The sequence below is a fragment of the Vicia villosa genome, linkage group LG1 (genome assembly GCF_029867415.1).
Source record: "Vicia villosa cultivar HV-30 ecotype Madison, WI linkage group LG1, Vvil1.0, whole genome shotgun sequence".
NCBI classification, from domain to species: Eukaryota; Viridiplantae; Streptophyta; class Magnoliopsida; order Fabales; family Fabaceae; genus Vicia; species Vicia villosa.
In genome coordinates this window covers 120,154,487-120,166,935 of record NC_081180.1, presented here as the reverse complement: position 1 = coordinate 120,166,935, position 12,449 = coordinate 120,154,487, and the positions used below count along the sequence as shown (strand labels likewise).

At 34.1% G+C, this 12,449-nt stretch overlaps 1 protein-coding gene across 1 annotated transcript; it reads left to right on the top strand.

Annotated features, from left to right (window-relative positions):
* Positions 1-543: 543 nt before the first annotated feature.
* On the top strand, positions 544-1,209 carry LOC131652829 (uncharacterized). Its single transcript, XM_058922811.1, has one exon. It carries the CDS (start codon positions 544-546, stop codon positions 1,207-1,209), a length of 666 nt encoding a protein of 221 aa, XP_058778794.1.
* Positions 1,210-12,449: the final 11,240 nt, after the last annotated feature.

Here is a 12,449-nt window from a genome sequence, read left to right as displayed (position 1 = left end):
GTAAAACAATAACACAGATGGATTTCTTTTCCAAATTTAGCACCTCACATGCTTCCCCCCTTCGAACACTACCTCGTTCCTCACAATCCCATGGCCACCTTCCTTCAATTGCACCACATCAACATACGATATTCCCTCCCCACTTTTCATGAACACCTGATGATTCATCTTCATCACACCCTTCCCTAAATCTCGCCTCCCACCAGCATATTTTCCTCCCCCTTGAATTGTATGTTCATTAGATATGTTCACGCTCTTACCACCATCAACACGTTGAAATCTTTCTGAATTAGCTCAAACCTTGTCACAATCTCTAACGATACAGAATTGAATGAAATTGAATCGCTTTCCTTTGAAACTTCTCTTACGGGATATAAAAACATCCTCCAACTTAAATATCTTCTGGAACATTATTAGTAAACTATCTCCAACAACTTAAATAATAATAATAATAAACTATCGCCACTGGGGTTCCGGCTGCCTAGCAATCTGGACGTGATTGATTGGATCGACAAGATTCTGTGTGGGGGTGATATGCTGGTCATGCAACTGCAATGCACCTTCCTATGGAAAATCTGGAACGCTCGCAATAACTGTGTGTTCAATGGAAAGAGGGAGGACCCTGCCAGAGTAGCCTTTGATACAGCTGAGGTTATTAGGGAGTTCAACCATGCCAACCCAGAATTAGCCAGGAAGAAGAAGATTTCGACGGCAGATCAGATTTCCAGTCCTGAGGTAGGAGTGTCCATTGTTCAGGTTGATGCAGGCTGCTATGACAATGGAACTATGGCCATGGGATGTGTGGTGAAAGTGGAGGGCATGCGAGTGTCTTTGTCAGCTTGTAGACGAGAGCAGTTGTTGGTGAACCCTACTGTTGCTGAAGCAATGGCCATAAGGTGGGCGCTTTCTCTGATGCAATCCATTCATCTTGACAATGCGGTGCTCCAATCCGATGCTCTTAGTGTTATTGATAGCATTTGGGGACTGTCTTACATTGCTGATTTGGAGCCAATTGTGGCTGATTGTAAACATTTACTTGCTTGTTTTAGGAATGTTACTGTCTCTTTTGTAGGTAGAAGTGGTAATGTTGATGCTCACCATATGGTGGGCGTTGGCAGAACTTTAGGTAACAAAACTTGGATTGGGTGTATCCCTACCGTGGCCTCTGGTCCCTCTTGTAATCGTTCGGTGGTTGTGCCGGTTTCGTAATATAAGAGGCGTTTTTATCAAAAAAAAAAAAAAAATAATAATATTAACTTGATTATAGTTACGTAATTGAATATTTTAAAATTCATTGAATTAAGAAAGGATAATCAAAACAATATTGTTCAATTCACTTTTCATCTGCTTACTAATATAGTAACCCTTGCGTATCATCAATTATATTATTGAAATTATTTATACTTGATAAGATTCAATTGAGTTTTACATTTTAGATTGAAAAATTAAAATATTTACATATATTCTGCTTTTCATATAATTCATTTTGGATCATCTCCTTCGTCTCTCAATCTCATTTTCTATCTTGATTTTATTTTTTAAAATACTGAAAGACTGAGATTAAGAGAAATAATAGAATTAGGAGAGAGAGAAAGGGAAAAATGAAAAAGATGATCTAAATTCCATGTAGTTAAGTGTGTTATTTTCTGACCCCATGCTACATAGTTTACAAATTATGTTTTTCTCAAGCTTTTGTCTATTATGATAATATATATTATTCCTTTAATTGTTTGTTGAGAGGTATAAATGAAAATGATTAAATCCCTTTAAGTAAGAAATGGAGTTTTTAATCGTGAAATTATTTTGATAGATAAATCTCGACAAAATTACTGATTTGATAACACAAAAACGTATTGTGAAGGTATCCATTGTTTTTTTTTTTTAGATACATTACCTAATATTTTTGTATGATATATGATCACATAGTGATTTTTATTTTTGTCAAGCCTTTTATTTTTGTCAAGCCTTTTTTTTTTAGTTTATAATATAAGAAAGAAGAATAATTAAAGTCTTTGATAGAGTAACTATAAAGAATCGAGCAACAAAAACTTGAGATAAGTTGTACTAATAAAAATACATAATCAAAAGAAAAAACCACTATAAAAAACATCAAAAGAAAAAATAAGACAAAAAAAATATTTCATTAGGGCTCCTATAAAGGATGACACTCGGGGAATACCGAGTTTGATTTCTGGTGGAAACAATGTTTGGCCAGTGTTCAAACTTCAGTTAACAACTCTAGATTAATAGGGTCCCTTTCCCCTAGGAACTAGAGAGCTATAAAGTCAAAAAAAAGAAAACCCCTACACCACAATAGGATAACCATCTAAACCCTACAGTAAAAATCATCCTTGACAAAAGAAACAAAACCATTACACCACAAGAACACTACTTCTTGGAGATCGATCGAATAAAATTCTCAAGTTGTTATTGGCTCAAGCATAAAGTTTAGGAGTAGGATGAAGACTTATCAATATACCATTTTCAAGAGGAAAAAAAATGTTCTTGTCCTCTAAATCCTTATCATTTAGAGATGTATCCGAAAAATAGCATCATTCTTAGTTTTTCACATGGACCACATTACCTAGTGTCCATAGTGAGACCAAATCTAATCCTAGACAACCCCCTTTCCAATGATATAAAAACCACAAAATACGAATAAAGATTTCTAGAAAGTGTGGTTTTATGTGCTTACATGTATGAAGCTAATGATCTTGATGTAATTGAATGTCCTTGTGTTTTGATGATGATCCATTAATGCTTATTAAAGTCGGTGGTGATATCTTTCTAACTCCTTGGTGACTGAGATTAACTTGAAGATATCTCAAGCCTCATTAACTAGAAGATTCAAGATCTTAGTGAAATGCTTATATGATTTGTGTATATGTCAAAGGAACTTGAAAGCTTCAGAGTTGTGAAAGAGAGAAAGTGTGAAAGCTCGCCTAGTCATGTATGTTTAAGTGACAAGAGTCTTGTGAAAGTCGGAGAGTAACTCCTAAGATACTAAGGTAACTTCCTCTCTCTCACACACACTACTACGCAATACACCTTCGTTGACACTATATTACCACGACCATATATCCATCATAGTCTTATCACATTTTTTATGTGCATGCTTTTTTTATAAAGAAACTTTTCATCACGGATCCTATAAAGAACCGTTGTCACATAAGTTAAGTGACAAGCTTTGAGTTCCAGCATCAACATTTTTCCATTTTTACAGTAAAAGTAAGCGAGTGTCCCTTAACATTTTTTATTTAACAATTGAAAGTACAACAACTATGGTTGTTTTATTGAACCGTGGTTATAAGTTTCATATATCACTACGATTGAAGCTCCGACCGTTGTGAAAAATTTTCCCACAAAATTAAAACATAGCAGGTACTTTATTTTGTTCATAACACACAGAGGTTCCCTAGCGAATGAGACGAGAGCGTTAGCGAAATCTTCGCCATCCTCTTCGAATAACATTTATGGAAGCGAAATCTTCACCATCCTCTTCGAATAACATTTCTGGAAGCGAAATCTTTGCCATCCTATTCGAATATTATTTTTGGAAGCAAAATCTTCATCATCCTCTTCAAATATCATTTTGGATGTGTCACAATTCTCTCTCTCTCTCTCTCTCTCTGACGCTTATCAATGTTTAGGGTTACCGCATTTGTTTATGTTCTTATGAATATGTATTGTTCATGTTTTAGATTTTGTGACATTCACATTTCCTTTAATTTTGTTTTGTTGCAACTGTGCTTTGGTTTTATTCAAATTTTGTAGCATATAACCATATGATGAAAGCTAATAGATTATTGTGTATAAGAAAGGAGTTCATGAAATCCTTGAAACCATATGATGAAAGGCCTAGATTAATGTATATGCCAAAATAAATTGATAGATTAGTTAACCTTAAACTGGCAGATAAGAAACGTTTATAGAATTCCTTGAATACAACTTTCATTAAATAAACCTTAAGTTGAAAATTTACAAAAAGGTCAGTCATTTTTTTTATTAATCATATCTAAATGCTATGGCTAATAGAAAGTTTGACCAAGTATAATCTGCTTCATCATCATCAGAATCGATGATGACTGGCCTTTTCACCCTTTTTCTTCTTCTTGATCTCCCCTTCTTGAGAGCTCTCTTGGGTCTCAAAGGTTCAGTACAGCTACAAAAACTTTCAACGACTTAGACCTCTTCTTGATATTAAGGAGGGTTTTGCACATGAGCTCTGGTCTCTGCAGCAACAACAACTTCTGTTCTTTCAACATTGTTGGAAGTTTCAGTAGATTGTACTCATTTTGATTCTTCCTCTTCTATGATTCCTTTGGATGAAGTTCTTTTTGTGTTTTGGTTCAAAGAGGAATTTCGCTTTTATATTGATTCTTCTGATTCTTCCTCTTCTCTAAACTTTGAAAGTCTAAAAGCTAAAAGATTTCACGCATCTCAAGTTTGCTCATTATTGCTTCATTAATTCTCTACATTTTCTTCACTTGAAATTTGGACACCTCAAGCTTTTGAATGATTACATCTCTTTGTCTTTTCAATTCAAAAATGGATCAAATTTTATTTTTGGCATGATAAGTAGAATAATAAAACCCAAAAATGGTGTTGTAGGAGTCAAACCCATGACCTTTCGATTACAACACAACAGTTGTTTCTATAAACCGTAATTATAAGTAGTGCGCTATCTAATTTATAACAACGCACGTATGCCCATTGTGGTATCCAGCATATATACAATCACACACTACCTAGCAACGAACATACTACCGTTATTATATTGTTTTGCAATCGTCATTGTTTATGTTTTCCATAGTAGTGACACCTAAAACATCTATAAGGCGTCTCTATTTTATTAAAATCACCTGAAAATATTTTCAGAAACTGGGGTTTTTTTTACAACTTGATAATCTATTAGACCTAATAATTTAATTAATTACTTTCATATATTGAGTCTAAAATTGATTGGGCCAGTCTCTTAATGATTGATAATGGCTAAATATTAAAACCTTCCATTTATGGCTTGAGCAATCGATTATTGAGGTGTAATAATCGATTGGCCTATTCCATTATTCCATTAATTCTGTCCATGGATTGTTTCCTTTTTAGCCACATTTTCTCCTATATAAATGAGGTCTCTCATCTTTTGAAATCACACCAGAATTTGAAATTTTCCTATTTCTTACTATTTTACCACTATCATACTCCCTCTTTACTATTTTTCTTTCACCAAAGTTGACTTAGTTCCTTGTGAGTGAAAACTACTTGTGAGAAAAATGTTGTATAGGTGTCATGTCATTGTTAGTTTATAGAGTGAGATTGTATTGAAGGTTCTTATTTGGTTCTTGAGATAAATTGAAAAAACTATTTGTTTGGTTCTAGAACTCAGCCTCTGTAAAAGTTATGTTTGGCTATTGAGATTAATCGGTAAAATATCTACTTGGTTCTTGAGCTCACCTCGTGGAAAAACTCTTGTTTTGTTGTGGGGGAAAAGTCAATGAAAATCTCCTTATTCGCTTGTAACAAAGGTTTGTGGATATAACCCAAAAAAGATAAGTTACTATTAAAATCTCAAGAAGATCTCTTGGGGACATTAATAGGCCAACATTCGGCCGAACCTACATAAATCTTGGAGAATAAGCATAAAAATAGGTGAAATGGTTATTAGATTCGAGTCAAGAACATTTGTTGATTTGAGTCAAATGAGCAAGTAGAATACAACAAGATCAACATAAAAGAAGTGACCAATTTCCTGTGATTCGAGTCATGTTACGTCTCTAATTCGATTAATGAAAGGTCATAATTCGAGTCATGTACAAACCCTAATTCAAATCAATTTGGATAGAGTCAAACAGAAAAACATGAAAAGCTTTGTGATTAGAGTCATGTGTGAAGTGTTATTCGAATCAAAATTGGGAAGAAGCTAATAGGACTTCTGTGATTTGAATCATGAGCAACTTGTGATTCGAGTCACAATGTTGCATGATTCAAATCAAGTGAAAACTTTGATTCAAGTCACATATGTAAAAATCTTCCTTTTTTCCTATGTTTGATTTTATTCAACTCATAGATTCTGAGTGATTCGAGTCACACACATGAAAACTTAATTTTTCTAGTTTTCAAAATAGTTTGATATTTCACTTCCCACGTAACTTGAACCAACATCAAATATGAATCTTGTTCCATTAACTCAACTAATTGACTTAAAACATAATGACCATACTGTTAGGAGTAAATTAATGGTAAATTCATGTGTTAATAGAAGTAATTTAGTCTCCAAATCAATGCAAAATGTGATGAATCCATAGGTTTTTATGAAGAATTGAACTGAATAAGTTTAGTTCATGTATAAAGCAAATCGAATCACTTGTGGGTGTTATTGTTGCAGGTTTTGAGCTGAATTGGAACTTAAGAAGAACATGAGGAGGATAGAGAGCTTGAAGTCTCAAAGGCAAAGGAAAAAGTTGGTTTTTGCAAAGGTCGCGCCGCGAGAGTTCTTCCTTGCGCCGCGAAAATATCTCTGTTTGAGGGGCGCGCCGCGCCAGCACGTTGCCGCGCCGCGGCCTCGGCGTTAAAAGCCCAAAAATTCTGTTTAAAAGCCCTAGCTTCCAAGAGAAAAAGGGTGGTTAGAGAACTTTGTGAAGAGCGAAATTAGGAGAGCAATCTGAAGGTGCAGCCACAATCATCAATAGAAGACCAATTCTCTATCAAGCGAAGACATTCCTTTGATGAAGATGAATTCTTCCATTAATCTTTGTGTGTTCTTCATGTCTATGGAGAGCTAAATCCCTCTTGTTGAGTCTAAGGTAGTAGTTAACCTATGAATATACAATACCATTGATTAATTCCTGTGAACAATTATTTGAATTCATTATCAATAAGAAACCTTGTTTTTATTCTTAAATTATCGTTGAATCTTTGATCGAAAGAAAGGATTTAACTTTTGCCCTAGGTTACTATATTGATTCAATTGCAATTTGCAGAGATGGAATTGTAATTGGGTTTTCATAATTATCGTTCTTAATTACTATTATCGTTATTGATATTTGGAGAGATCGAATCTCATACCGGTAAAAGTTATCTAATTTGATTTGCAGACATGGAATCTTATTTGAGGATAAGTGAAGATAATGATTCAAAGGATTGTTCTACTGTGAATTAATTGATAATTGTATAGGATTAGGTTGATGAACCCTAAAGGCTCAACATCTTTCTTTACTTGTTAACACAAAGTCCTTTACTTGCTTTTATTTTATTATTTGCTTTTGATATTAGAAGTATAAAACAAACCAAACTCAATTTTCCTAACTCAAAATAAACAACTATAGAACGGCAGTGATATTAACCAATCCCTGTGGATACGATATATTACCGAAAATATTTACCCACAAATACTTTCAACACATACTTAAATACAAACACTTGAATTATGTATGATAAAATGAAGGGTGTCGTGCCCAAATTTTTACCCCCCTAATATTTCACATCATATAACATCTCATATACATATATGCATCATCAACTCAAATCAACCACCAGGAACCTCTTGCTTGTTCACCAATTCCTCAAATTAGGGTTTCAAGACTCAAGAAATTCAGGCAAAGGACCAATCAATGATTGAAATGATCCTAAATGTATCATGAAGATCAAGAAGTCTCATTCATCCATATAAAATCTCAAGTTTCAAGGTCAACAACTTTCAACTTCATCTGATCCACAATTAGGGTTTTAACCTAATTCATCCGGGAAGTTGACTTTTATTCAAGGCATGGTTCCATGGCTCAAATCATGATTCAAGGACCTCCAATACCTCATTATAATCCACTCACATCATTCATTTAGTTGAAAGAGCCTGATTCAATTTGATACTTGGAAGATTGCAATCCATTTGGAAAAAGTCAACTGTTCAGTTTCACCTTTGAATTTTAAGGAATTTTGCCAACCATGGACTTTTGAAGATACAAATCATGAATATATGCTTAGTGAAGTCATTTGATCAAGAAAAATCAAGAAAGCCAATCAAGGATCAAAGATTCAAAAATTAAGGTTTTGACTTTTTAATAAAGATATACATGTTTTTCACTCAAACTTTGAAAGGTCATAACTTCTTCATCCCTTGGCCAAAAATTTTGTTCCAAAGCTCATTTTGAAGAAAAAGTCAAGATTTACAACTTTGTAAACAATTTCTCAAAAAGTAAATGGTTTTTAAGTTAGAGCTTATGAAAATTCTTTCAACACTTAGAAAAAACTTCTAAGTCATTTTTGACCTAATTTCTTACCAACTTCAAGGCCATTTTTCATGATGATCCAAGATGAATCAATTCAAACCATGAACATGAAAGTTGAAGTATGTCATCCAAGATTTCCAAAAATTATTAGAACATCCTTTGATTTTACTTGAGCAAGAAATTATTGATTTTTCAATAAGGGTTCATAAAACTAGTTTTTAAGCATAACTAGTTTTGCATTTTACCAATTTGACACAAGTTTCTCTCCAATTTGGCACATGTTTAAGCATTATCATCAACCAAGATCAATAAGAATATTTTTGAATCATTTCAAAAGGATTCCACGTACATGATATTTTCACTTACATGTGAAAAAGCAATCATTACAGAATGGAAATTTATGTGAAATTGGTGAGTCATCAACAAATATCTTAAAATGCCAAAATTTGTGACTCATTCAATCTGAAATTAACTTGCTAATTGTTGATGAAGAGTTAGAGGATTGAATTCTAACTAAGCCAAAAATCATCATTGCAAAAAAATGGAATATTCTCTAAAACTTACTCACTAAGTTACTTACTCTCCAATCTCATTCACTCTCAAATTAATCTTCTTTGATCATGGCCTATAAATAGAGACCTCATCTTCATTCAAAAACACACCAAAACAACTTCAATACTTGTTTTCTCCAAAATCTCTTGTTTCTCAAAATTTCAAAGTTTCATGAAGTGAAGAATCAAATTCCTCAAATCTAAGCATTTCCTTCCAAACCAAGCATCCAAACACTTCACATACATCATGTAGAAGTGATCCAAACCTCCATTCCAGTTATGTAGCACCAGAATCAAGATCTCCACATTAAACTTGGAGCATTTGCAGTTGGGGTTGTAGCAACCTGCCCTAAAATTAAAGATTTTAGAGTCGCCACCTATTCTGAAGGGCGAATAGGAAACCCTACGCAGTTTAGAGATCGGGGTAAGATTATTATAATCAGGTCGAGGGAAGGTGTTAGGCACCCTCAACCCTTTCCTATGGCTTTGAATCTAAGGTAACAGTTTTATGGCATAAATTATTAAGGTTTAATAGCTAAGGAAATGAATAGGGCGAAAAGTGAGATTTGAACTGAATGGAGGTTTTAGGGAAGGGGACTCACCTTGGTTATCCAAGTGCCTACGTATCTCCTTATGGAGAATCAGAGTCAACGTAGTTCGGGCACAGGGTTGTACGCCTTTGAATTTGATATGGTTTGAAGGCTTTTTGAATGGCCAATCGTAGTTTTGAATTTGTGATGTTTGCAAGGCTTTTTGAATTGCCTGATTGAAAAGGATGAAAATCCGTAGTTTTGGTTTGATGTGTTCGAATGTTTTAGATTTGGGCGTACAACCCTGATTTAGTATGTCACCGTTAGTTGCGATGATCAATAGGTTTGATCATTATAGTTAACGGATTGAATTATGTATCACTGGTTACTTTGACCAATAGATTTGATCGTCGCGGACAGCGAATGAATGTATTTTAAATTTTGTATATTTTTTTATATCTTGTCTAATGCGACTAATAGATTTAGTCGGGTCGAGAAGAGAATTAAACAAATGATCGGTTAAAATTATTTCTCGTCAATGCGACTAATAGGTTTAGTCGGATCGAGGAGAAAATTTTATTAATCCCGAATTGAATAAGAATTAAGATTTCTTTTTTCCAAATGGCAGTGGGATTGGGCAAACCCTAATATCTTAAATAGCCTCTTGTGATTTATAACAATTAAAATTAATTAAATCAATTAAGTCAAATAATCGACATAATCGAATAATCTGGGAAATAATCGAAAAATAAATCCTAAGATATAATATATCCCTAATCCTAATTTTAATAGATAAATTAAATTAAATAGATTAAACCATATTATTGACCTAAACAATTAATTATAATAAGGTAAATAGCAAAATAAATAATGAAGAAACCTGGCACTGATCATGTGTTGCGCCTCCTTGAGGGAGTACCATGGGGCTGCACTCTGTGGGCGTTAGATCTGGTTTTATGTTGAATCTGATGGTGTTGCTACGAAGGTTCATGACAGGCGTATGTTGATGCGCAGCACTGGATCCCACAATTTGTTTATGTAGAAAAGAAATGCAAAACAAAGAAGGACGTTGGGTCTCGAACCCGCGCCCTGATAGTCAAAAATGCTCCTTGCCAACCGTGCTAGCATTACTTGCTATTATAAATACAATCGCAAATTATAATATATAAAATAATATGAATGAAACAAAATTTAAAACATGAAGCGCGCGCTGATGCTCTTGGATTTGAATCCGACCAACCAAACAATGCCACGAGGTTATCTTCCTCACGCAACCGTCGTATTAGACTACAACTTTTACCCACGGCCGAAACTCCATAGTTATAGCCCCTGCACCTTAAAACAAACCACACAAGCCATGATAACATACATAAAAGGTATATTTCAATCAAAATCAAAGCCCTGATTACACTGGTAACTCTATTTCGGTCCGATTTCGTTTATAAACAATACTCCCAAACTTGAACCTTAAACCCTAGTCATGGTAAATCCTCCAAACTGCCACCAAAATCTAATTAATTCTCCTGAAAGCTTGCAATCGTTAATCTAAACATGAATATATATTTGAAACTTGTTTAAAACGCACGTACCAGTGTAATCGAACTCAAAATGTATGTGACAAACCGTGGTCTATAGTGGACGGTTCTTGGCGCGGCGTGGGCTGGGAGTAATGGGAAAAGCTTCAGCAATGCTATGGGAAGGCGAAGGGATCTTTAAAACACCTTGAGATTTCTCCAATACCTCAAACCGAACCTCCCCTGTTCATGAGTTTTTTTTTTATTTTTCATGTGATTCTGCAGCGGCCAATCCTCCTCTCTGCGTATCAATGGTCTCAATTATATATGGAGAGAAGCTCTAGGTTAACATAATTGATCCGCTGTCGCGCACAGATCAAAAACGAGTATTTTGAAAACGTAGTTTAGCGGTAACGACAACTCGAATATCGTCTCTCAAGGATTCTTAGTTATTACTAACTGAAATCGAATTGGGGGGTTGGTTTGGTTTCTGATTAACAAAAAGCAATTATTGAAATAAGCTGTTTTGAAAAAGTGATTATAAAATAAGCTAAAACGACAATTTGCTGATTCAGTTCCTATCTATCATTGATTATTGTAATTCCAACCTCCTAAGCGGATTATCTATTCCTATTCGATCATAATATCCATTGACAAGCGCAATTGATAGTATAAGTTGTATGTTCCTATTATCCGAATTAAGCAAACGGGATTAAGTTTCATGAATTAAGCAAACATGAATTAAACGGACACGATAACGAATTAAGCAAACGATAACGTGACTATAGTTAGGATCATACAACCAATTGAATTAAATCAATATAGTCTATGAAAATCGAATTAAGCAAACAAGAGACATAGATTAATATTGAAAGGAATAGAACTGAATTATAATCATAATAACCTCAAGGTCGGAACCTGAATACAGCAATTTGTCTCAAAGGAATTAGTTCTCCATGGAATTCGTACAAGCTTGACTCATAATTTCTTGAATAATAAAAACGTGACAATGAACATTAGCGGTCAGACCTAGGTAAATGGGAGAAACAATAATTCGGGTCATAACCCAACTGGGTCAAACAAACATAACCCAGGCCCAAAACTAACGATCCAAAACTAAATAAAACTAATGATGCAGCTTCAAACGAAATTCTGGAAAATATGCGCTCCGAATCTGACTTTGACTCCAACACAAAAGTTGTAGCTCTTTCTCTTAGCTTTCCGGCGATTATTAGAACGCCTCAATCGGATTCCCGGAGCCCCACTTATGATCATTTTAGTGCAGACTACTAATGCTGAAAATAAAGTGCGAAAATCAAATAAAACTAAAAATAAAATAAATTATAAAAACATAATAAAACATAGAAATAATTAAAACAAATGGAATAAATGCTTGAGTACAAACATGGAAGAACGTGCATCAAAATGCACTGATCAATAATTGAATCAAATCTTGCTGATTTTGGCTATTGATTCTTGATTGAAAATCAAATACAAACTTTCCAATTTTGTTGTTATGTTTGTTTTTTGATATTTATGTTCTTTTGAAGAGATTTGGAGTGAAGCTTGCAAATCCAATCTCTTTTTTTTCCATGAAACGTGAACACTTGTTTTTTTGGGTTTTTTATT